At 45.8% G+C, this 26,782-nt stretch overlaps 1 protein-coding gene across 1 annotated transcript in view; it reads right to left on the reverse strand.

Annotated features, from left to right (window-relative positions):
• Window positions 1-19,943: 19,943 nt before the first annotated feature.
• Hsd11b1 (hydroxysteroid 11-beta dehydrogenase 1) overlaps window positions 19,944-26,782 on the reverse strand; it is a 21,029-nt gene continuing 14,190 nt past the window's right edge. Inside the window, exons 5-6 of the mRNA XM_029539382.1 lie at window positions 21,839-21,982; window positions 19,944-20,483 (exon numbers count right to left, since the gene is read on the reverse strand). Coding sequence (XP_029395242.1) covers window positions 20,266-20,483; window positions 21,839-21,982 — 362 coding nt within the window. The 3' untranslated portion in view covers window positions 19,944-20,265. The remainder of the gene's footprint in view (window positions 20,484-21,838; window positions 21,983-26,782) is intronic.

Genomic DNA, 26,782 nt, shown 5'->3' on the forward strand with positions numbered 1-26,782 from the left:
ACGCCACCTCGAGCGACCCGAATTTGGCCTATCAAGGGCTGCCATGTCCGAGGCGGAGTAAACCTCCTATATAAGGGAGGCAGTCTTTGTTCTCAGCGTCTCCGCATTGTGAAGCTTATGCTCTCCCTCTCAAGAGCATTAAAGCCTGCTACAGAAGGATCCTGTTTGTGTGCCGCGTCGTTTCTTGCGGGCGAGACAACTAGCGCGGGACATCAGCCCAAGTAATTTATTCTAGAATAAAGCTCCAGGTACTTTTATTAGTATACTAGTGGTGTCTGTAGTACCTGCTGTGGTTTGGATCCCCCAAAGTTCCACAGATCAGAGCCTAGCTCCTCACCCCAGCACTGCTGGAAGGTGCTGGAATCTTGGGAATGGGCTTAGTGGGAGGCAGTTAGACTGTTGGTAGCGTATCCTCAGAGGGGAGAGTCCATCTAGGCTCTTCTCTCCACTTTTTACTTTCTAGTCATGAGGTGAGCTTTTGCCCTGTCACGAAGTTCTGCTGTGCTGTTCACCTCATCACAGGCCTGGAAACGTCTGAGGTAACTGGTCATGGACTGAACCTTCCAAACTTCTCTCTTTATAACTGATTTTCTTGGGAGTTTGTTAAGGCAAGGGAAAGATGACTGACAAACCTTGAATCTGTCAGGAGGTCTGGGGTAGGCAGACTGTTGTTAGTCTCTCGAAGACTTTGCTCTTTGGTCTTTCAAGGATTTTGCTGGTCACTATTTAATCAGATGTCCACACATCTCAGAGGTGGTCCAACATCCATTCATTGGGAGGGAGGCAATGGTCTTCATCCCCTACATTTACAAGGTTGCCTGCTATGCTACATGGAGCTAGTTGCAGTTCACATCTGTGGCAGAGCAGGTACTCAGCCCTCTGTGGGGTCTTGTTGGTGGAGTGTCATTTAGACATTAAAAATCTCAGTTTTCTGTATAAGAAGTGTTTACTGAAGGCAAGATCTGTGTTTGTTGTATAGATTCTGAGAGGTGACTGCCTGTTATCGAGAACTATTTACTATCCACCCAACATGCATGAGGCTGAGTTTCATCTGTAGTACCACATAAACTGAGCATGGTGGTGTATACATATAATCTCAGAGCTCTGGATGTGGAGGCAGGAAGATTAGGGGTTCAAGATCATTCTCTGCTACATAGGGAGTCTGAGGCCAACCCATATACCCTACATGAAAAAAATTCATCATAGCCAGAGCCACAACCTTGTACAAAGCTCACTGCAACCACATACACACACACACACACACACACACACACACACACACACACACACACCTCACAGCTTCTGAAAGGACATCTGCCCTGTTTAATCTTGGACAGCTGCCACCCTTGTCACTGACCTTTGCCACTGGGATAATTTAAGAGATCTCATCTAATCCCCATTTTGCTTTTAAAGACTTTGCTTGCCGCACCTCCAATTGCCTTGTGGTTTACTGTAGCATGTGTGTCCCTGACACAGTGCTTGTCCCGAATCAGCATAACTAACTCATCTCTCTCTGCTGTTTAGCTCAACAGTGGCAAAGACCCAAAGGCTGGGCATGCATAGCGTACCTACATCAGGATCTGTCCTTAGGATCCAGCATTGCAAAGGGCAAGTTACTTTTTGTCCTAAGCTGATAAGAGGAGGCACACTAAGCTTTAATTTTATCATTCTTCAGGATATATCCTCAGGCCTGGGGAGGGGTTTAACATGGATGGATGGGTATACACATATGTAGTAACTGACAGAAAAGTGAAGTTAAGGTAGACTGACAAAGGAGGCCTTCCAGCCAACACATGACACACTGCTGTCAGTTTTCAGAGCATCCCAGTGTCTTTCTTCCCTCCTCTGTGACCAGGAAGAAAAGCACACGAGTTAAGATTTCCCCTTATCCTGAAGGGCTGTTTTCTACACTGGGAAGTGTCCCACCTTTTCAGAGTCCAGCCTAAGCTCCCACCTCTTCTTCTAGGTAGTGTGAACTAACAAGCAGCACTTGGAGACTAAGGTAATGACATTGTTTACTTAAGGACATATTTATATAAATTACCAAGTTAGCAAATCATCCTTTATAAAAATACGAAGTGCTTCCACTGTTTGCCTTGTAAGAACCATTTAAAACTCCTATGACTTTTGAGGTCAGAACCCTCACGGATGGCTTCAGCTCAGAGTCCCAAGGACTCAACAGAGGTGACTCCTTATGTGCTGTCTGATTCTAGAGACCCGGGCTCTAAAGTAAGGTAGTTATTTTGTAGTGTGGTCACTATTTATCTGATAGGTCCAGCCCTGGTTAAACTATCCTAATTATGTCACAAATGGTGACCACTCCAGAGGGAGTCCCTCCTTCCCCAGAGCCTGTTCTACTTTTTGAAATACACCTTTCAAATCTGTTCTTATTTGGCATGATCTGTCACAGGTATCAATGCAGGGGAGTTGTTCTGATCCGACTGTCAGCCTATGGGAGAGGGTAGACACACTGAAAACTGGCTGGGAAGAACTCAGAATTGCCCTTTCTTCAGTTTTATAAGAAAGTATAACATAGCACCATTAAAACATTTCTTCTGATGATCTCATGCAGCTCAAGGTGGTCTTAAACTAAACTTCTGGTTCTGCCAAGCAATGTAGGTGTACACCACCACATTTGGCCCTAAAAGAATTTTAAAATCAATCCCACTGCCCGACACAGTAAGTTTCCTGCCTTTGTTTTTTTTTTTTTAGTTTCTGTCAACAGTCACCCATCTTTTGTTTTTACACATGGGTTTTTACCCACCATTGTGGCATTTTTTGTTTAAATTTGGTACTAAGTTATAAATACGTTTCACGTTGTCAGTGCTTTCACTGTTAGGGCTGTTTAATGATTTATTATTGGAAAAATATCATGTGTCCTAACATCAATTCCTGGTAATTATTAACCACTGGCAAATCAAGCACAAACAAATCTTAATTCATACTGTTAAAGTGAACATGAACTTTAACATTCTAATGGAACAAGAATTCAGATCTGAGATGATTGTCCTCAGTGTAGAAGGATTCCTTTACAGAGCACCTCTGCACTTGCTCCCCAAGGCTGTCTTCCACATATTCCAATCTATGTCTTGGAGCATAGATTGAAGGGGAACTGGGAAGTTGGACTATTTCAGCTTGAAGCTGAACTAGCTTTACCATGAAGGCTCATTCAGAGTTAGAAAAGTATTCAGTCTCTCTGCTGCTTAGATTCCTCCACTGCTAAATGGTCATATCAATAATGTTGACATGAATTGGGGTGTAGTTCTGGAGCAGGGTGGGCTTAGCCCCAGGTCTGGGGAGACCCTATTTTACAGAGATCGTAGGTGTTTGGCCCTAAAATCCTACTGCCTGACTACCTTAGGGTGTTACTAAATTGATACCAGTACACTCAGTATGGGATGGAGGGAAATCACCGGTGAATAGTGCTTGTCCAACATGCATGATGTCCTGGTTTCAGTCTATGACACCACATGAGCTGAGTTCGCCACATGGCCTATGATCCAAGAATACAGGAGGTAGATGAAGAAGGATCATATTTCAAGGTCATCCTTAGCTACATAGGGAATTCAAGGCCAGCTTGCTTTTCATGAAACCATGTCTCAAAAAACTAACCAACCAACCAATTAACTAACTAACCAACCAACCAACTAACTACTAACTTAACTAATCAACCAACCAACCAACCAACCAAAAAATCAAACAGCAGTCAAACATACCATCACTATAGTGACACCTGCAGTTGGGACTGTTGGTTGTGACTTAACAGTCATAGTGAGAGGCACCCTCCTTCAGATCTCTAACTCTGTGACAAGGGAGGAGCTACCCTAGGAAACTAGTGCATTTTGTCTGATGTACTTTTTAAAAATTAATTTTTAGCTACTTTATAAAGAAATGTGTCTCATTATGACACACACACAGGTAATAGATGATAGATAGGTGTGTGTGTGTGTGTGTGTGTGTGTGTGTGTGTGTGTGTGTGTGTGCTTGGTTCCTATTTACTTGATACAATGTTGTAAGATATCCATAACAGGTAAAAAGAGAATTTTAAAGCAGTTAACTGAAAGATTCATAAGTATACAGCCTCTCATTCCATAAGATGATGACAAAAGATAAAATGTACTTTTAAAAGTTCATCTAAAACAACTCAACTGCTTTTCCTGTTTTGTTTGTTTGTTTGTTTTTGTTTTTAGACAGGGTCTCATGTGGCCCAGGCCAGCATCAAACTCACTATATCACCAAGGAATTGAGTATGTGTTGTGGAAGATGGAACCAGGGCTTTGTACTCTACCATCTGAGCCACTCCCCTGCTCCCTAGCTAAGATGTTTGTTTGTTTGTTTGTTTGTTTGTTTTTCAAGACAGGGTTTCTCTGTATAGCCCTGGCTGTCCTGAAACTCACTCAGTAGACCAGACTGGCCTTGAACTCAGAAATCCGCTTGCCTCTGCCTCCCAAGTGCTGAGATTAAAGGTGTGTGCCACCACTGCCCAGCTAGCTAAGATTTTTAAAAGATGTGTGCCATATGATTGTATAGGGAAAAGAGATTTCTAGTGTCTTAGTGTCTAGATTTCTATATTCCAAGCTTATCCTAATGAAGTATGTGCAGGAGTCATATGAGGCAAAGCTTGGGAATCGTCATAGAAAGATACACAAACAACTGTTGGGTAGTCAGTGGGAGTGGTGAACACTTTGACCAGAGGAGATGGGGTAGGGGAATGTGGTGGTTTAAATGTGCTTAGCCCATGGGAAGTGGCACTTTTAGGAGGTATGGCCTTGTTGGAGGAAGTGTGTCACTGTGTAAGTAGGCTTTGAGGTCATCTCTTAATGCTCAAGCTCCATGCAGTGTGGAAAAGGAGTCTCTTCCTGGCTGCCTTCAGATCAAGATGTAGAACTCTCAGCTCCTTCTCCAGCCCCTAATCTGCCTGGATGATGCTATGCTTCCCATCAATTTGATAATGGACTGAACCTCTGAAACGGTAAGTTAAGAGCTACCTTGGTCATGGTGCCTCTTCACAGCAATAAAATCCTAACTAAGACAGGGCTGCTGACAGAGGAACACAAGTCCATGTTCTTAGAGGGTCAGAGCAGAGCAGGCGGCCTGGGATGTGCCTACAGATACCCTAGGTCCAGTTGTCCCCAAGGTTGGCTTGGGATAGAAGTCATCTTCTTCTCCCAGCAGAGAACTTGTCTCTATTCTCTCCCTCATCTCTTTGCCAGGCCTAGTGCCTTTCTGATAGTGACACCAAAGGTTGCTATTGATTAGGACCAGTTCTCAAAGGTCCAAGCCAATCTCCTGGGTAGCTGGAGCAGGGAAGATTAAGGTATTGGAATTGACGCTTCCTCTCCTGTCTGGTTGTGGCCCCCAGACCATGATCTCTTCACGGGCTCTGGCTGGAATAGTGATGGTCTTGGAGTAGAGCCTTTCCGGAAGGGTCTATATGCTATGATGCTGCCTACCTGTGTACAGCCACTGGGTGGTGCTGCTGCCCCTGTCTGCAAGCAGAAGGCCGATGATAGACCAGGTAGTTAAGGCCTTGTGCTTTGGGTGTGGTGGCACTCTTGGGATTCATTCTTGTTCCCTACAAGTCTATCCAAGCAAGTGAGCCTTGAAATATGCTAGTCAGTCACCTAGCAGAGACCCAGGAATACTACTGTTTGCTCTGTTGTTTGTAACACAGTGTGGGTAGTTGTAGGACTTTTTGGCATACCCTCAGTTTAAGAATCCATTTGAAGGAACTAAAGAAAGTACCCAAGGAGCTGAAGGGGTCTGCAACCCTATAGGAGGAACAACAATATGAACTAACCAGTAACCCCCAGAGCTGTGTCTCTAGTTGCATTATGTAGCAGAGGATGGCCTAGTCGGCCATCAATGGGAGGAGAGGCCCTTGGTCTTGCAAAGATCATATGCCCCAGTACAGGGGAATGCCAGGGCCAGGAAGCGGGAGTGGGTGGGTTGGGGAGCGTGGGGGGGGGGAGGGTATAGAGGATTTTCAGGATAGCATTTTAAATGTAAATGAAGAAAATATCTAAGGGAAAAAAGAGAAAAAAAAAAAAAAAGAATCCATTTGTATATTGACTGAGGATAAGGTTTAATTGGCCAAATGTTTGTCTAGCATTCAAGAGATCAATACCCAGTACTGCCTAAGCCAGATGTAACAGTGCCTGCCCATAACACCCTTTGCCCACAAAAGCACGTAGACATATGGCATCTGCACCCGACTCTTTGAGTTAACACACTTTGAAACCAGCTTGGGGAGTGGTGTTGGAGAAGCCCCTGACCTTGGTGTTTCCCCCCCCCCTGCCCTCTCTCTCAGAGAGTTTATTTTGACTCTTAGTTTCTGTGGAGTCACTGTATGCTTTCCTGGTCCCAGGCCTTTTCTTTAAACATTACAGTTTCTGTGCAAAGGGCAGATCACCTGTACTGGGGATAAACCATCCTCCAGGCACAGAGGATGATCTTGGGAAGCCAGCCAAACCAGACCAATCTTGTCATGTTTGCCCTCAGCCTCCCTTACTTCTCTACCCAGGTAGCCCCTGTGCACATTGTACACTCACTGGTCAGATATGCGGTTGGAGCTGACTTTCCTGGTAGAGGCTCCTGCACAGGCAGAGTCTATACTAAGTACCGGTGTGTGTTTCTTCTGTGAGTCTGCCTCCCTCGTGTCCCTAGCAGGGATCCCAAGAGCTTTGAGGTGTCATAGCTCTTAGGCTTGCTCACGCTTGCATGACTGAGGGCTGTGCCCCTTGGCTTCCACCTGTGTCGGTCTGGGGCTAACCCGAATTGCTAGGCAGAGGCCCATGTGGAATCACATTTTGTACACGTTTGTGGTGATCTGTGCAAGCCCATGTTTCTCCTCAGTTTGTTTGCCTTTTGTTGTTTGTTTTTCAAGTTGACACAAATGATTCCATTTTGATTCTTGTGTTTTTCACGGTCCTTACTTTTGACACAGACTTTTCTGTGGAAATATTTCTGTCCTCTGTCCTGTCGTGAGGGTCTGTTGTTCCTCTGTTGCGCCTGTCCTGGGTGGTAAAGTGGGTGGGTGAGGTTGTATGATTGATGGAGTCAGCACCAAATCCTCTTAGCCACACTAGATCACACTAGAGTTCAGGAAGAGTGCTTCTCTGCTCAGCCCTTGAATGCTAAGGCAGCCGTGATTTTGTCAGAAATTCCACTTTAGCGGATTTAAAAAAAAAAAAAAACAAAACAGATGCAAAGATTAAAAAGGAAAATGCAAAATAAAAATAATTTTGATACCCATCCCCTGGCAACGGGCAAAGAGAAGAAACCTTGCTGGTAGTGGTGTTCTTCTACCAAACAGGGCAGAGCAGATGGCAGTTCTTTGTCCCTCCTAGCTTGACTCCTGGCTTGGTGGCAAAGCTGTTTTATGCTTAGGACTCATAAAAAGCGAATCAAATCAAGTCAAGTCAAATCTAGGAAGTGCGGCGTGGAAGGAGGAAGATGGGCAGAGACCCGAGTTCCACCATGCCGCTCAGTGCAGGCAGGGAAAGACATCCACATCTGCCTTTTGCTCCACGTCTTTAGCAGGCCATAGACACACAGAGTCCTACTACCACCACACAGCACTGTGGGAGGAAGAAGTCAGAGAGAGACCTGCAGACCACCATGCCACACACAGGCCTGCCCTCCAGTGCAAGGCATATGTGGGCAGAAGACACCCGCCTGTTACCGTGCCATGCAGTATGGACAGAAGATGTCGCTCAGGGGCCTGCCAGCCTGCAGCAGGAGCCCCCACAGTGTGTGAGTATGTGGTACTCAGATGGAAGAGAAAGAGGGGTGGAACACCTTGAGCATTATGAAGAGTGATGGAACTGGAGACTCGAGGGTGGAGAGGAATAGCCTGCTGTGTGTGGACAGCCCTGCTACCTGGGACCATGGTGATGTCCCAGCATCAGCTGCCACTAAGAGCTGTGTCTCCATCCGTGGCGACGCAGTCAGCATAGCCAGCATAGCCAGCGTCAGGGGTCCATGTCGTTACCACTAAAGAACATGGGTGCATCTTGGTTGGGGCAGCCACTGGGGATCACGTGGATGTCTGGGGACTGTGCATAACTGTTCCTGCTCCTCACTGGCTACTCTGAAGAGTCGGATTCTTCTCTCACTGTAGACAGCATTTGGGAGAGCAGACTATGCAAATGATCTGGCCAGGAGAGCAGAGCTGACCCTGATGGTGGGGCACAGGTGAGCCAGCCCCGAGGGTGAGCACATGGGAAAGCTGACCTCACCGCTTTTCTGCCATGAAGTGTCTGGATGTGGGGTGGTGACCTCCCACCTGTGGCAGCCAGAAGAGCTGTCCCCGGGGTCATGAGAGCAAGTGAGCTGGCCCTGTCCCTCACCATCTGCATCACTTGGGAGAGCTGGCCCAGCACCTTGTCTGGGCAACACAGTGGAGCAGGCCCGATGGGGAAGGCACAGGTGAGCCAGCCCTGAGGGTGTGACTGGGAGAGGTGGCCCAGCCCCTCGCAGGCTGCAGCACTGTGGAGAGTGAGTCCCTCACCTTAACCGGGCAGAGCAGCAGAGCTGGCTCTGGATTCAGGTGTGGATGAGCTGGCCCTGAGGGCACAAGATCAGAAGAACAAGAGAGTAGGATGAGCATTGGGTGACCTAGCAGGAGCAGTGCTGGAGAGATTGTGCTGGTGGTGCAGATAAGGGAGAGCTGGCAGGCTGGCCAGCTCAGCAGCCACCCAGGCCCAGATCCAGGACTCTGAGTTGGGCCACTCCAAAATAGTTGTCATCTGTGAATGGTTGGGACATGTGAAAGGGTCAGTCCTGCTGTTCCAAAGCTGCGGGAGCACCATGCCACAGGGCAACAACAGGATAACCAGGAGGAGTCCGGGCGAGGATCCAATATTGCTGGTGTGACAGAAGCCAGAGATCTCTAACCAGACCAATGTCTCCTTGCAATGAACATTTACAAGTGAAGATGTGTGGGCAGAGGAATATACTGTGAGACATACAGTGACATTACAGCTTCTGCAATGAGATGTTTTCTATGGTGTGAGTGTGAGTGTGTGTGTGTGTGTGTGTGTATGTGTGTGCGTGCGCTTCATTTGGGGGGAGTTACAAGGGCAAGAGACAGATATGAGGGAATGGGGAGATGAGAAGGACTGCGCGCATGATAAGAATTAATAAAATGGTTACTGGGGTTGGGGGGGATAATTTTGAACCAAAAAACATTTTTTTCTATAGCAATACTGATTTTTATCAAAGATGTTCAAAGAAAAATCAATATGTTTATAAAATAAATCTGGTATTACCAGAAAACTATATTTAAAGAGTAATTTATTGGCATATTTTTATGAATCTGATTGCAGATGTTTCCATGAGAAACCAAAACTAGATAACAAAAGACTTTCAATAACCGTGAGGAAAATTCTTGATGAATCTTCAGCAACTACAAGAAAATAGTTGTTTTCATGACCTAAAGGGTCACATCTGAAGAGAGCATCAGATCCCATTATAGATGGTTATGAGCCTCCATGTGGTTGTAGGAATTGAACTCAGGACCTTTGGATGAGCAGTCAGTGTTAACATTTTGTCTAAGCTCTGCCCCACAGTTACCTGGCAACAGCCAGGTATGCTTAACTCACTATAGAAGAGGCTGCTTGCCCCCTCCTCACTCTCTTGCTTTCTTGTTCTTGCCTTCTTCCTCCCTCTCTGTCCTCTTGTCCCTTTACCCCTCTCCCCATTCCCTTCCCCCCTCCCCATTGCTCATGGCCGACCTGTACTTCTCTCTCTGTCTCGTCTCTCTGTCTCTGTCTGTCTGTCTGTCTGTCTGTCTGTTTGTCTGTCTCTCTCTCTCTGCCTTTCTCTGCCACTTCTACCCTCTTGACTCCCCTCCCCATGCCCTGAATAAACTCTAGTCTATGCTGTACCTTAGTGTGGCTGGACCCTCAGGGGGAAGGGATGCCTCAACATGGGTCAGCGCTCCTAACAGCTGAGTTGTCTCTCCAGCCCTGATCTAAAGGGTTTTTAAGATAACAACATGGCCAACAGCATAAGCTTAGGGCTGTCAGACTTCGGTAAATTTTATGTAAACTTTACCTTGTGTTTTACCTAAACATCTATGTCAATAACCTAGGTCATGTCTCACTATAAAGTAATAGTCACCCACCAAAACTCTTCTTAAAAGTAGATCAACAGCGCATGCCTTTAATCCCAGCACTTGGGAGGCAGAGGCAGGCGGATTTCTGAGTTCGAGGCCAGCCTGGTCTATAAAGTGAGTTCCAGGACAGCCAGGGCTACACAGAGAAACCCTGCCTTGAAAAACCTAAAAAAAAAAAAAAAAAAAAAAAAAAATAGATCAACATAAAAAAAAAAAAACCTTTGTTCTGTTAGACATAGAGAAATAGACTTTATAGTCTAATCTTTTATCACTGTAGTAATATTCATCTTTTTATTATACTTTGCTCTAGCTGTAGCAAAGTTTATACACATTTCTTTGCCAACTTCTGTGACTTACTCAGAAGGCCTTTTTGAAAAATATCTCCAAAGTTAAAAAGATGAGGTTGTGTGTGTGCAAGGCATGCCTGGGTGGGGCACGGAGATTTGGGGTGGGTGAAGCTACCCCCCACATGGTGGTGTGGTGGTGGACACACGAGACCCACAGAACGTATAGCAAGAGAGTGAGTCCAAGTGTGAATTGTCTCCCTGACGGATGTGCTGATAGTGTGTGAGGCCCTTGATATAAGGGAAGGCTTGGGGTTGGGATGCACGGGAATGTGGGGTTCTGCTATGAACCCCAGACTTAGCTAAAGGCAACACCCATTTACAAAGGCACAGACTTTCTGATGTCCTCATGTCCTTACAGGTCTCACTCAACAGTTACCCCTGGGCCACCCTTGAGCTACCGGTCCCTCCTTTCTTCCACTCCCGAGTGCTGGGAATTACAGGAAGGAGCACAACCACCCCATACTTGAGGCGGTTTTAATACATGGGCTTTGGGGAACATATTCGAAGTGTAGCAGCTGTGCTGGGGCGGGTCTGAGATGGTGGCCTAGAGCAGTCAAGCCGAGGAGAACAGTGGCCCAGAAGCTCTAGGGAAAGGTTGGTGGTTAGGTGAGCGCTCACTGTCCTAGGGAGTAGCTGTTTGTGAGAAGCAGGTGGGAAGTCGTGAATCACACCCTCAGGCTCCCTTTCTACCCATTCGTAAGGTCTTTGATGCCTACTATTTACTCAGAAGAGGGAGCCAGGCTGAGACCCAGCACGGCCCCCAGCATGTGCCGACAGCTGGTGTGTGTCGAACGTGTTAGCATCCTAAGAACTGTGTCCTGCTCTGGCTGTGTCTCCCTGTGCCTGTGGCTATTATGAAATAAGTCTCAGCTTGTTATGAGTTGAGTATGAAATGCCCCTAAAGGCTCGTGTTGACAGCCTGTCCTCAGCTGCTCATGCTTTTTTTGGGAAGTGTTGGAATCTTGAGTAGATGGGGCCTTGTTGGAGGAAGCAAGTCATTCTGTGTACATGGGACAGCGTCGTATGTAGCCCAAACTGAACTTGCTATATAGTCAAGGATGACCTTGAACTCTTGACCCTCTGGCCTTGACAGACCAATGTTGAGATGATGCTCATGCCTGGACCGAAGAGCACCTCTTGTCCCTGGCCTCTTTTATGTGTGCCTTCACAGTGGGTGAGCAGCTTCACTCTAACATGCTCGTGGCATATTGCTCCATGTCACCACAGTCCCACATCAAGGGCCAGGTGCTGTGGGTCTGAACTTCTGAAGCTGTGTGTCAGTCAGAACAGCCTCTCCCACTCTGAGGGGTTCCTTCCTTCTCCTCTTCCTCCAGCTCCTCCTCCTCCTCTAGCTCCCCCTCCTCCTTCTCTAACTCCTCCATCTCCTCTCTTCCTCCTCTAGTGCCTGCTCTCTTTCAGCTCCTCCTCCTTGAGCTCCTCCTCTTCTCTTCTCCTCCTCCTCCTCTTCCTCCTCCTCTTCCTCTTCCTCTTCCTCCTCCTCCTCCTCCTCTTCCTCCCCCTCCTCCTCCTCCCCTCTTCCTCCCTCTTCCTTCTCCTCCTCCTCTTTTGTTTTGAGACCAGGTCTCACCATAGCCGAGCTGGCCTTGAACTCCTTATGTAGCTGCAGTGCCTCGAACTCCTGATCCTCTTTCCCCCCACCCAAGTGCTAGGATTACCAACATGTGCTACCATATCCAGTTTCTGGGGGGTTATTTTTTGTTCTGTGCTGTGTCACATCCATGAAAACTCAAATTTAGGAATGCTTGCAGCTGGTCAGCTGATCCTGGGAGATGAGAACCAATGAGAAGGAAGCAGCCTCAATCAAGGGCCAGCATTGTGGAAAGGCCTCTGAGGGCCTGTTAACCTCTTAGCTCCTCTTCAAACTCCACAGCACAAAGGTCTCTTATTCAAAGCAAGTGTTACCTTTAGTGAAGCTTTTATTTTCTTAATAGTTAACATAATTCCTTTGTTCAAAGAAACTTTTTGTTAAAAGATATGGCCAGCCTCAAGGCATAGTCATCACTAACTGTGTATGATAAATGAGGGAAGAACAGGGGGACTGGACTCTGAGAGATGGGATCAGAAGGGAGCACCGTGGCCCACGAGGGCCTATGTCTCTTTCAAGCATCCAGTTTGAGACTCACCTTTCCTTTTCTCCGAAATAATAATAAGATGCCACATTGCTTGCTGATATTTTCATTGGGAAACAAATTACTTTCAGAGCCCACAAAGTGAGGCTGAGCTTTTGCACCAATATAGGTGAGAGGTGAGTGATAAACATCGGGGTTTCATGTGTGACAAGGGAAGTGCAAGCTGGCATCCTCACATACAAGTCCCTGTGGTAACACAAACTAGCAAGGACAAGTTCCTTCAAGCAGCACCTGTCCTGTGACGGGGCTTTTGTGGGCTGGTACTGATGAAGCTGTCACACCCATACAGAGAGATGGGACTGATAGCTAAAGGGCTGGGAAGCATATTAAGAACCGAGTGAAGACTTTTAGAGGACTTCTCAGGTGGTGGGTTATATAGTTCAGGTGGTAGAAGCTTGTCTGACATGCAGGAGGCCATGGTTCAGATCCTCAGCACCACACACACAAGACATGGTGGTGGAGGCAGGAGGATCAGAAACTCAGTGTCATCTTTAGATATATAGCTTGTTTGAGGCTATCATGGTCCAGAGAACCTGTCTCAAGAAGGAAAAGGAGAAGGAGGAAGAGGAAGAAGAGGAGGAGGAGGAGAAGGAGGAAGAGGAAGAAGAGGAGGAGGAGGATAAGGAAGAGGAGGAGGAAGAGAAGGAGGAGAAGGAAGAGGAGGAGGAGGAGAAGGAGGAAAAGAAGGAAGAGGAGGAGGAGGGAGAGGAGGCGGAAGAGGAAGAGGAGGAGGAGAAGGACAAGAAGAAGAAGGAGGAGGAGGAGGAGGGGAAGGGGAAGGGGAAGGGAAGAAGGAGAAGGAGAAGGAGAAGGAGAAGGAGAAGGAGAAGGAGAAGGAGAAGGAGAAGGAGAAGGAGAAGGAGAGGGAGAAGGAGAAGGAGAAGGAGAAGGAGAAGAAGAAGAAGAAGAAGAAGAAGAAGAAGAAGAAGAAGAAGAAGAAGAAGAAGAAGAAGAAGAAGAAGAAGAAGANAGAAGGAGAAGAAGAAGAAGAAGAAGAAGAAGAAGAAGAAGAAGAAGAAGAAGAAGAAGAAGAAGAAGAAGAAGAAGAAGAAGAAGAAGAAGAAAGCTACACACTCTACCACCTCCTCGGAATGGCCTATGGGCTGCCTGTTCCCTAAGTGAGTAGCCATCAAACATAGCTGATGAGTTGCTTGCACAGGCAAGGAGAGCATGCCCTGAGAGAATTTAAGGCCAGCTTTGGTCCTGAGGCTCTGTGATGACTGGATAGGATCACAATGCAGCAGATTGGGATTGGTGAGCACAGGGCAGCCAAAAGTTTTGGGTCATTAATTAACTTTACTCTTTGACAATTTCATGCATGTATATGTACACACACACACACACACACACACACACACACACACTGCATTTTGATTATACCCTAACCCCGTCTCATCTCTCTTCCAGCTCTCTGACAGTCCCACCCCTCCTAACAGGCCTCCCTCCTGCTTTCATATCCTTTTACGATTTTTGTGAGCCACTGAGTTTAATCAAGGTTGCCCACATGGGCATGGCATGGGTGTGGAGCTCTGGACTGGAGCACGGTATACTCAGAAGTAAGCTATACCACTTAAGACAATGACCTGTCCTTCACTCAGCAACCATCAGCAGCCAACTGTTCCCCTATGACCCATCCCATATGATGTCTGAATGTTGATGGGCCCAGAACCTGTGCAGGCCCCAGGCAGACAGCTGCTGCCGCCGCATTGTCAATGAGGGCAGTAGCCATGTCATGCCCAGAAAATGGCGTTTCATAGTCCTCTTTCCCATCATCTGGCTCTTACACTGTCTGTTCCTTTTTTCATTGTGTTCCCTGAGCCTTGGAGGAGATAGAAGTGCCCCATTTAAGGCTAAGCATTTATCAGTTACTTATTTCTATCACTGACTAGTTATGAGTCTTTGCTTTACATATTACCTGCTCCAGAGAAGCTTCTCTTACTAAGGCTGAGACCAGCACTAATCAATGGCTATAAGTACTTAGAAGGAGGTTTGACAATGTGTTTATTTAAGAAAACCACAGTAGTAGGTTCCTTGCTAGGCCTATGAGCTCCCCAGCCATGGGCTTTGGACCAGCTTTACAATTACTGGGCATGAATTTCCTCCTGTGGACCACGCTTTAAATCTGATCAGAAACTGGTTGGTTACCTTCACAATAGTACTACACTACACTGGTGGGCACATCTTGCCTGGCAGGTCAGTGTTGTAGCTTGCAGGATCCAAAGCCGGACAGGACCATTGATGGTTTTCTCTCCACAGCTCTGTACACAGCACCTTCTGGGACTATGAAAACTAGCCAGCAGGGAGGAAGTTTCTAGATCATTTGTGGCTTGATTTTTCTATGCCTAGTACACAAGAATGTAGTATCTACAGCAACAGAATCTTCCCTTCTGATACAGTTCTGGGGGGCAGCATAAGAAATGGGAATAGGCTGTGCTGTTTGGGGTTTCCCTGAACAATAATTTATAGGGAGGTATCTACACCTATGCTGAAGGTTCCAGATCTTCAGGAGTGACAGTCCTTTGGTGATTCCCACTGAAAATTTGAGCACTTGAAAATGGGCTTTGCAACATTGATCTTTCTGGACAAGAGTATCCTGCTATGAGAAAAAAACATGCTGATAAAGATGGTGGAGTTTTAGTGGCATGCTAATGAATATGGCAAGCTGTGGGGTGTGGATGGCTTCATTCTCAGACCTACTTTTTTTTTTTTTTTTTTTTTTTTTTTTTTTTTTTTTTTTTTTTTTTTTTGGCTTTTTCGAGACAGGGTTTCTCTGTGTAGCCCTGGCTGTCACGGAACTCACTTTGTAGACCAGGCTGGCCTCAAACTCAGAAATCCGCCTGCCTCTGCCTCCCGAGTGCTGGGATTAAAGGCGTGCACCACCACGCCCGGCTCTCAGACCTACTTTTTGAGTCCTTCCTTCTACATTCTGGGGAAAAGCCTCATTAAGAAAGATTTCTTCTGTCAGGTGTGGGGCAGCACAGCTTCTAGGGCTCAGAAGACAAAGGTGAAAGGTTGGTGAGTTAGAGGCCAGCTTGGATGACAGATATAACAAGACTCTGCTTCAAACAAACCACAAAACAAACACAACAAAATAAAGCCAGGGGCTGAAGAGATGGGCAGTGATTCTCAGTGGTTAAGGAAATTGTTACTCTCTGTCTGTTTGTCTGTCTATATACTGTAGCTGTCTTCAGACACACTAGAAAAGGGCATGGGATCCCATTACAGATGGTTGTGAGCCACCCTTTGGTTGCTGGGAATTGAACTCAGGACATCTGGAAGAACAATCAGTGCTCTTAAACTCTGAGCCATCTCTCCAGCCCTACTTGTTACTTGAAGAGGATCTGCATTAGATTCCCAGCACATATAGCAGCTTATAACCATCTGTAACTCCAATTACAGGGGATCTGATGCTCTCTTCTGACCTCTGCAGGCACTAGGCATGCATGTGGTGCACATGCATACATACATGTGTTGGGGTTTTGTCTTTTACGGTCTACTGTAATCTTAAGTGCAGTCCCAAGGACCTGGAGTCTGTGCATAGCCTCTGGGACCCTGTCTCCAAGTTAATTCTTATTGGTGAATAAAGATGCTGACAGCTAATAGCTGGGCAGAAGAAACATACATACGTGGGGTTGAGTTTTCCCAGTCTTAGAGAGAGGAACCACGAGGAAAGGAGAGAGAAGAAGGAGCTGCTATGGAAGAAGAAGAACTTTCAGGTGGGAGAGAGAGAGAAAGCTGTCATGGGATAGGAATACAGAGAACATGGCCCTGTTGACTCACTAATTGGAGCTAAGAGCAGCCCAGAAGAAATGTAGTAAATAGTAAGTATTAAGTCGGTGTTGTGGATAGGAAAATAGATTCTAACAGCATGGAGAGTAGGTAGCTGCCCAGCTCTAGTGTTGCTGTCTTAGTTAGGGTTTTCCTGCTGTGAACAGACATCATGACCAAGGTATCTCTTGTAAGGACAACGTTTAATTGGGCTGGCTTACAGGTTCAGAGGTTCAGTCCATTATCATCAAGGTGGGAGCATGACAGCATCCAGGCAGGCATGGTGCAGGAGAATCTGAGAGTTCTCCATCTTCATCTGAAGGCTGCTAGCAGAATTCCAGACAGCTAGGATGAGGGTATTAAGCCCATGCCCACAGTGTTATACCTACTCCAACAAGGCCACACCTACTCCAACAAGGCCACACCTTTAAACAGTGTCACTCCCTGGGTTAAGCATATACAAACCGTCACAACTGCCTAAGGCATATTTAAAAATGTAAAGACCGTGTGTGTCTTTCATCCAGGAACATAAATGGTTAAAGGTGGGGAAGAAACCCTGGGCCAGGATTTTTAATATTTTCTACTACATACATGTAGGCAAAATACTCATACACATAAAGTAACATAAAGTAAAATAAATAATAAAAGGTTTCAGAGAACTGAAGAGTACTTACTGTTTTGGCAGAGGGTCTGGGTTTGATTTCCAGCACACACACAATAGCTCATAACCATTTGTCACTTTGATTTCAGGGAATCTGATACCCTCTTCCGGCCTCTGAGGGCACTACACGTACGTAGTATATGTAGATAAAATACCTATGTACATAAAATAAGTACACCTAGAAATTGCTTTTATAAGAAAAGAGTAGCCGGGCAGTGGTGGTGCATGCCTTTAATCCCAGCACTTGGGAGGCAGAGACAGGCAGAAGGCAGATCTCTTGAGTTTGAGGCCAGCCTGCTCTACAGAGTGAGTTCCAGGACAGCCAGGGTTACACAGAGAAACCCTGTCTCAATAAATAAATAAATAAATAAATAAATAAATAAATAAATAAATAAATGAAAAGAAAAGAGTTTTCACTGACCTCCAAGCAGATTCTGTCTCAGCCCAGCCTTGTCTCCATCCTTAAGAAAAGGAATCTCTGAACCTTGTCTCCTCCCCATGAAGGGGCATCTTCATCTCTCCATGAGTACTAGTAGCTTGGTCTGATTGGTGCAACGGTGTCAATTCTGTTATTGGGTAAGCAATCTCTTTCTGATGGGATTTGGAGCCCACACCACAGGCGGGAATTCATGTCTGGTTGTGTAAACTTGTCAAAGGCTCGTGGCTAAGGAGGTCACAGGTCCTAGTGAGGAATTGACAGCTGCTGCTTTGCTAAGTGGATATGATGCACCTGTTGAATTGTCTTCTAAATAACTATGTTTATCCTCACAGATCTGTGCTGTTGCTGCAAAGACTTGTAACTTGTCAAAACACTGACACAAGAGTTTGTGTTACTCCCCTGGTGCCCAGAGAATATCAGAGAAGAAAGGGCAAAAAGATGGTAAGAGCCAGAGAAAGGCCTGAGATGCTGTAAGATGCTGTCTTTCAGTGTGACACGGCCACGGTACTCTTGAATTCATAGCATCTGCCATTTCCTATACATACAAGGTATGCCTGAGACCAGGTCTGATAGCATGCAGCCATCGAGGGAGGAAGGGTTTATGAGGCTCCGCCATTCCTAAAGGCTGATAAGGGAGGGAGGAACATTTTTTTTTTATATATATATATATATATAAGTGGGGCATTTGAAGAGGGATAACCAGTAAGGTGCACAAGCTCCTGTAAATAATAGCTTCCTCAGGATTCTGTAGGCAAGTCTGATGAAACTCATTGATTCACGAGAGAGAGAGAGAGAGAGAGAGAGAGAGAGAGAGAGAGAGAGAGAGAGAGATATGAAGGCATCATAAAGGGGTAGTTAGGAAGAGGAAGGAGATCAGGGGGTGACTATAATTAAACATTGTACACACGTGAGAACATAGTGTGCTGCCGTAGGCATTTTGTGCTTGTGGATTAGTACATGATCTAATCAGGACGCAGACCTTACTACAGTGCATAGATGCAGTTGGAACCTTCCTGCTGACTTGCACAGACAAGGCCTCCTTCTAAGAAGAGACCAGCTATATACATCCTCTCATCTCCCTCTTATTGGGGCTGGCAGGTTTACTCGGTTTCTCCTCCCCCTCCCCACCTGCCCCTCTTCTTCCTCCTCATCTTCCTCCCCACCTACCCCCCTCCTCCTCTTCTTCCTCCTCATCTTCTTTTTAGTCTGGCACAAGTTCTTACTGAAGCTTTCTTCCAACTCACCATCCTCACGTCCCCATGTTCAGATGGCAGCCACACCTGACTTTTGATATGCTCTGAAATATTATTCTGCTTAGGCATTGGGATTTGGAGGTAGGACAATGGAATTTACCCCAAGCTTCCTTTACCAGGGAAGGCCCATGTTTGGGAGAGTTGGATTTTTGCTGAGTGTGCACGTCCTCTCACTCCCCCCAGCATGTTACGTCATTCAACACCCTGCGCAGCGCCCAGGGAGGCTGACTTGAATGTCCTACAACAGTCTATTCCTTTGTCTCTTCCACAAATGGGAAGCACCATCCAGGGGTGACAGGGAGAGGAAGGAGGGAACTGACTGCAGACACTGCAGTTGTTTGGACTTCTGCACTTCTAGCTTATGCTTTTGTAAGCTACACCCCTGCACACACACACACACACACACACACACACACACACACACATATCATAGCCCCTAGTTGCCCTAAAACTTGATCTGTAGACCAGGCTGTCCTTGAACTCATAGCTCTACTTGCCTCTGTTTTCCAAGTGCTGGGATTAAAGAGGTTTGCCAACACCACCTGGCCTTAGAACAACTTTTGAATTTTCCTCTTTCTATTGTGGTTTCAGGGTATTAGGCTAAGGTTGTGGTGCTTATATGGTAGAAATAGTAAGCACTTTTACCCAGTGAGCCAACCCCATGGCCCATTGGCCCATTTTATTAAATGCCACAGAAATTATCCACCGAGAGGTGCCATCTCTTACTTGTGGAATGGTCATATGGCTGGTGTTTGTTTCCCACTGCACTGTAGTCACATGATGCTCAGCAAGTATTTGGTGAATTTTTGTCAAATGAATGACAGGATTTGAACTACAGTCCTTCCTCTCCATAGTTCAGCTACTCACTTGAGCATACTCATGCCATGCACAGGTGCCCAGTGAACTCTGGGAGCTGTTATGTTAAGCGGTATAGAGCAGGCTAAGTCTGTGACTTGTATTTCCAAGTACTTCAACTTCCTGAGTTGCCTCAGTGGTTCATGCCCAAACAAGTAACATGTGGATGTGTGAGGAACATCTGAAATACACCAAGACAGTGAAAACAGGGTGTTTGCCAAAAGAAGGATGACACCATTTCTCTAACTCATAAAATGTCCAGTTCACAACTCAGGAAATGAATGTGAGACATTTTCATTTGTTTAGATTTAAAGGAAGCATGTTGAATAAACTCAATTCATAGTTACTAGTTTTGCATTTACAAAGTTGATATTACCTTTATTATACTTAATGTTACATTAGGCATCATTTTTTCATTCAGTGTGAGGTAAAGCTGATACAACCACTATGTGTTTATATCCATAGTTACAATCAAGTTCACAACTGCAGGCTCCAAAGTGGTTTGTGACATTTATTACAATTACATTTTCACTGTGCAAGTGTTGCAAGAATTTCTCATGATGAGGTGTATCCCAAAATTTGTATATCTCTGGAAAGATGCTTTTGTGGGTAGGGCTCACAGAAGTATCAGGCAGGACAGTTCCAAGACCCCTCACCAGGCCTCAGGAGTTCCTAGTTGCTTACAAATATGTCCTTATTATAATACCGTAATGAAAAGAATTCCATGATCTTCCTTCCTGGGTTCCCAAGCAAGATTGGAGTCAAAGACGATCTGTCATAGTACACCTCATCTTTGCGTAGAGCTGTGCCTTTGATGATCTCCAGGGCACAATCCTCTTTGGGAGAAGCTTGGGCATTAATTATCCCAGAGACCTCCTTCAAAGCTGTTTCTGTAGGCCACAGGAAAAAGTGAGTTAATCCAGGGTTAGAAAAGCTCTCATGATAGAGACTCACAGACTTGTATGTGTCAGGCACAGTGTACTCATGTTTGAGTTTCACAGTCCCTCTGAGGACCCTTAGACAATTGGGTATGTCCAGTGTTGACAAAGGAAGATTGGCTGGCAGAGGTCTGCCTCCCTGGATGGGAATCTGTGGGGCAGTGGAGGTGACAGCTTAGGGGTCCAAATGTTCTCTGGGTGTTTTGGTTAGGGTGACACGTTATCATGGGGGTGCAGAATGAGGACTAAATAGCTGATTTAAATTGTAGGTGGCAAATGAGAATGTGTTTTGACAATGATCCACTGCTTTATAGAAGGCAAAGTAGAACCAGGTCTCTCTCAGCCCTGACCACTGCCACTGAGAAGGGGCTGCCGGTAATTACGCTGCCTCTTCTTTTAACAAGGTCTCATGTATCTCAGGCTGGCCTCGAACTCAATATATATTTGAGAATGACTCTGAACTTCTGATCTTTCTGTGTCTACTTCCTGAGTGCTGGGATTACAGGTGTGTTCTCTCTTACATAGTTAATGTGGTGCCAGGAATTGAAACCAGGGCCACATGAGTACTAGATGAGCAATCTACCAGCTGAGCCACAGCTCCAGACCCTCAGCTTCTCCTTAAACAAAAGTTTCTCACAGTCCTAGAGATGTGTTTTAGACAAATGTGTAAATGCTGCCCTCACTGGCCCCTTTCACCCCTCACCTTTCATGAATCACATCATCATGCATAACCCCGTGCAATGCCAGAAATAGGCACCACAGATGCAGCACCATGTCACTGGCTGTTTTTGTTTGTTTGCTTGTTTGTTTACCAGCATCCCTTGGATATTGTCCAAGAGCACACTCAGTACTAATCTCTCCTATTAATTTATTAGTCTGTGAAGGTTCTTTTCTTGTTTCTCATGGCTTTGATTCTTCGAAGAGCACCGATCACTGTTTCTAAGGAATGTAAGTTAGATGTTCTCCCTTCTCAGTGTATCACATTGAGGAGCCCATGCAATCAACTTCTCATCACTGTTGAGTTCAGTAAGAAAAATACGCAGGTGTTGGGTATCATTTATAGAATAGCAGTGGTCAGGGGGAGTTCACGTGGGCTTAAGGATCTCAGAGCTCAATATACCCTGAGAATGGAAGGGACAGAGGATCGAGATTGACTAGACTCCACCAGTGAAGGAAGTGGCTCACTGAGTTACAGGGCGGACACTTCCAGCTCTGGTCTCTAATGCGTTGTCGCATCAGTGAGACAGGACCCTGTTTCTCATGTGGTAAGGCTGACAGGGGTCACCTACTCCAGGGTCTTTTCCTACCTGTGTCTATGAGGCCGAGGACACAGAGAGTGATGGACACGTTGACTTTGGTTACGAGGTACTCTTTTCTAATGGTGGAAAAGAACCCATCCAGAGCAAACTTGCTTGCAGAGTAGGAAGCAATCAGAGGCTGAGTCATTTTCCCTAAATGATAGATTAAAGAAGTTTGTTAATAAGGATCTACTTTGGCCTTAGACAGAGCAGGCCCTGACCAGGAGGAGGCTGCCAATCCTGAGGGGTCTTTTTACTCACTGAGACCCCAGTTTCTCATGATTCTCTAAGTTATCCTATGGAATTACATTTTTGCAAGGATAGAAATTAAGTATTTGGAGGTGTGGTAGTTTGAATGAGACTCTGCTCACCCCCCCCCCCAAAGGCTCATATATTTGCATACTTGGTCCCCAGTTGGTAAAATGCTTGGAAGGATTAGGAGGTGTGGCCTTGTTAGAGTAGTTGTGTCATATGGATTGGGCTTTCAAAATCCCAGGCCAGTCTTATTTCCCCACATCCCCACCCCCTGCCTGTTTGCCTGAGGATCAGGATGCATCAGCTACTTCTCCAGTACCATGCCTGCCTGCTCCCCATGCTGATGCTAGAGGGCTAACATCTGATGCTGTCTGATGCTAGAGGGCTAACATCTGATGCTGTAAGCAAGCTCCCAGTTAAATGCTCCCTTTGAGAAGTGTCATGCTGGTCATGGTGTCTCTTAACAGCAATGGAATGATAACTTTCAACACCCGACAGCTGTGCTCAAACCTCACTACAGATGGACAGTGTAAGCGAAGAAGCCTAGCACTGTTGCAGCTCCATTCATTTTACTCAGGACCACTACAGGAATGGGCAGCTTGGACCAATGAGACAAGGGAAGCTGTTGGTATGTCTCAGTTCTTTTCCCTTCTGGGGTTTCTGGAGGGTGACAACCCTCTTTCTTTCACGATGGGCACTTTGTGCATTTATATGGGGCTAGAATTGCTGCAGCTAGCTTCCTTGTCCACTGAGGGGGAAACACACGGGGAGGCAAGCGGGGCTTAGAGGACCAAGGGGACACAGCCTGAAATGCATCAGCTTCGAAGCCTGCCCTACATTGAAGCTCCAATTCTGTCAATCATTTTCCTAAATGTTTAAGAAAAAGTATAGATCCAGAATATTCATAGGAATAATATGTGCTTAAAATAGGAGATTTAGAGAAGGTGGTCTGGGTATAAATTCCAAGTATGGTATTGCTTAGCTACAATTTGTTGCTAACACCATTATTGAGCTGAAATAACCATGTAATACACTTACAGACTCTGACTCATTCGGAGAATGCTGTTGTTGTCAACAGAATTAGTATTCACATTTCTAAGTAGTGTATGAGCCATTCAAAAAGTCATGTTGGGACAAATAGCTAATTACTTAGGGGAACAAAAAAATGCCACTCTAATAAATGAATTTAAACAACAATGTGGGAAGTAAGAAGTCCAGTTAGAGAAGAGTGAGTGAATTCTCATATCAGGAGACAATTCAGGAAAACAGGCGCACACTGGGAAAGGAGGAATGGGAGGACAGATGTAAAACTTGAAAAACCTCCAGGTGCTGGAAACACCCACCTTGCCCCTTTTGCATGCACATCTTTCAAAGAGACCCCTCTTCTAGCCTAGGAAGGCTGTCCTGACACAGGCAGAGTGCATACCAGCTTGAACACATGCCACAGCCTCTTTGAAGAAATTAAAATAAATAACAAAAGGATTCCAATTACTGCCGCTTGGTTTTGAATGAAAAGGTTATATAAGGCTAGGGCTGAGAGATCCACTTTCAGGCACAAAAAGGGGAAGTCAGCCAAGGCTGCTGCCCTTGCAGAAGGCAGGGACATGGAACAGAGAACCACAGAGGCTGAGCTTAGACGGGTACTAGCTTTACTTAGAGCTTGTCCTATGTCTCATTTTAAAGTTCAAAGGCTGAATAATTGCTCAAGGGTGAAAGGTCGGTGAAGAAAAACAAGATTCATATCCTTTTCTAGAGGTTCACACTCTTACATTCTGCATCTCCTCTACAGTTGCCTCTATTTCTCCTTTATTACTATTATTGTCGTCGTTGCTGGGCTTCTGCTCTTTATATTCACGTTTTCCAGGAATCACGTGTCAAATCCAACTCCAGCCCCACAGTATCGGTAAAGGTCTCTTTGATCTGCTGCTTAAGCCCCAGATAGGTAAACTTTATGACTACAGTATTATTTTTACTTTCAGGCTGACAGATGAAGGTGTCCATAGTCAGGCTTGTGACTCTTAGCTCTTCAGATTTGCTTCCTAGGGCACTGTCACCACCAGCATGATAGCATCACAGTCCAGTCCAGTGGTCCCCAACCTAATGGTTCCTAATGCTGCAGACACCAACCATAAAACTATTTCTTTGCCACTTCATAACTGTAATTTTGCTACTGTTATGAATTGTAAGGTAAATATCTTAAATGCAGGATGTCTGATAAGCAGCCTAGGATACACTGCTAGGGAATCTCCCACACACAACCCATACCAATATGATCAATACCACACAGACATGCCCAGAGGCTGATCTCCCAGGTAATTTTAGATTCTATCAAGACAACTAACATTTACCATCACATGTGGTATAAGGTACCTTTAAATATAAAAAAAAAAAATTACAGAATTATTAAGCAAGGGTCAAGTCAGGGCAGCTGGAGCACAGGCCAAAAAAAAAAAAAAAAACCAAGGGAGGAGGGTAAGCAATGTCATAGCCCCTGCCCTACCCTTTGGAGGTTAGAAATGCCTGGGAAGCCAATGTTATTATTTCTGCACTTAGATAAAAAGCCTCAATTCAGGTCAGCTTAATTACAGAGAGGAAACCCTTGATTTTCAGGGTTTCAGTCCCCCCCACCCCAGAGATTCTTGATTTAGGAATTGCTGTTAATGATTGTGAGCCAGGGGCCCATAAAAGAAGAAAATCTGGGGCAGATCACAAAAGCAGGAAAAAGAAGACAACCTCCTGGCCCCCAGCACACGCCAGCACAACCTTGGGCGTTTAATTAAAGTCTGTTTCCTACCCCAGGAACTATCTGTAAATACCTTCCCACAAGACACACCACATAAACCACACAGGATGGCATACATGCGATCCCAGTGCTCTGGAGGTAAATCAGGAGGGCAGGGGTTCAAGGTGCTCCTCAGCTACAGAGCAAGCGCAAGACTTCCCTCGGTCACACAGGGCCTCTTCAAAAGAAAAATGAAAGAATCTGTTTGTTCTAAGGAGTTTGCCCTTCCCACCTTTCTGAAACGTTGTAAGATGTTCTAGATGCAAATGTGGAATAAACTTGTCTCATAAACCGATTAGCATTGTGTGGGAAAGTCTTTTGCTAAAGTTAAGCTGCACATCTTGGCATTTTAACTAGCCAAGTGAGAGCATTCTTGAGACAGGAAGCAGGAAGAAAAGGGTTGAATCATGTCAGAGTCACCAAGTCACATGCGTGTTCTGGGAAGGACAGATTCCCACGGAACAGGGTTGGGTGGGCAGGAGAGGAAAGGGTCACCTTGTTCCCAATGACACCCTGTGGGAACTACTTGTGCAACTGACAGTCAAACACCTGGCAGGATCAGAACCTCATTAACAGAGGTAATTTGTAAAGAGATTGTCCTGATATGCTTGGAGCAGTTGTAACACCAAGGGGCTGAGAAGCCCATAAGTATTAGGCTCAAGGCCAATTTCTAGTTAACACAGAAGCAGGCACAGAAGCAGGCATAGAAGCAGGACATATGCAGCTGATTCTCGTCCAGGAAGATTTAGACACAGATAGAGCTGCAGTGACTATGTTTTCTAAAGCAAAATATGGGACAAGGAGTCTGACATGTCTGAATGCAAATGTGATTGTAAATGGGACAGAATGTGCGATTAGAACTAGTCCCAAAGCACTGGGTTCCAGCCACTGCAGAGTAGCCAGAACTGGCAAGCCGGCACACAGGCTTGTTAGGTGAACACCAGAGGTCAAAGGGAGACTTGGAGTGCAGTTTTATAGCTCAGGCCATGGCAACATAGTAGACTTCAAGCAGGAGCTTGCCCGACAGGTAATGTGGTTCCTTTGCCTAGGTCTCTCTATAAGTCTGAAGAAAAGCAGGACTGGAGCTTTTTGGTCTGGGTTGCTTTGTTTGTTTGTTCCTTTGTTTGTTTGTTTTTTGGAGTATTCAATTAAAGAAGTTGAAAATGTGTCTTTGAAATGGAAATCATTTGAAAATCCAGCAAGGAAGCTGGTGATGGAGAGGACAGAGCAAAGCACACCTGGAAACCAGTGGGGATCCGAGTGTTTACCACAGGGATCACCAAAGAGCCCAGAAAGAAACCCCCAAAGAATTTACCCCCACATCTTCCACTCCACTGGGTTCCTAGGACAAATACTTTTTTCTTTATAATGATTTCAAACTTTTAGCAAAGTTGAAAGAGTATGCACACAAGAATTATTCCCCACCTCCAGTTCCCTTTTAGACAGGGTCCCATATACTTCAGGCTGGCCTCAAACTATTATGTACTGGGGTGACCTCTTGAACTCTTGGTCCCCCTTCCTCACTCCCAAGTGCTGGGATGGCAGGTGTACACTACCACACGTGGCTCCTTTGAGCCTTCTGAGAGTACTCCCCGTAACTGAGGTCAGGGCTGACACCATGTCCTGCCACCTTGAATACTCCAGTGTCCATTCCTTCCACAGAGGGACATTATCCTGCTTGGTCACACTCTGAGCAGGACAAGGAAGCCATCCGTTCAACTCTTAGGGCTTCTAGAAAATGAGTAACAAGGAGGGTAGGTTAAGATAGCAGAGACTTAGCTGGGCGTGGTGGCGCACGCCTTTAATCCCAGCACTTGGGAGGCAGAGGCAGGTGAATTTCTGAGTTCGAGGCCAACCTGGTCTACAGAGTGAGTTCCAGGACAGCCAGGGCTACACAGAGAAACCCTGTCTCTAAA

Source organism: Mus pahari, chromosome 5 (assembly GCF_900095145.1).
Source record: "Mus pahari chromosome 5, PAHARI_EIJ_v1.1, whole genome shotgun sequence".
Taxonomy (NCBI): domain Eukaryota; kingdom Metazoa; phylum Chordata; class Mammalia; order Rodentia; family Muridae; genus Mus; species Mus pahari.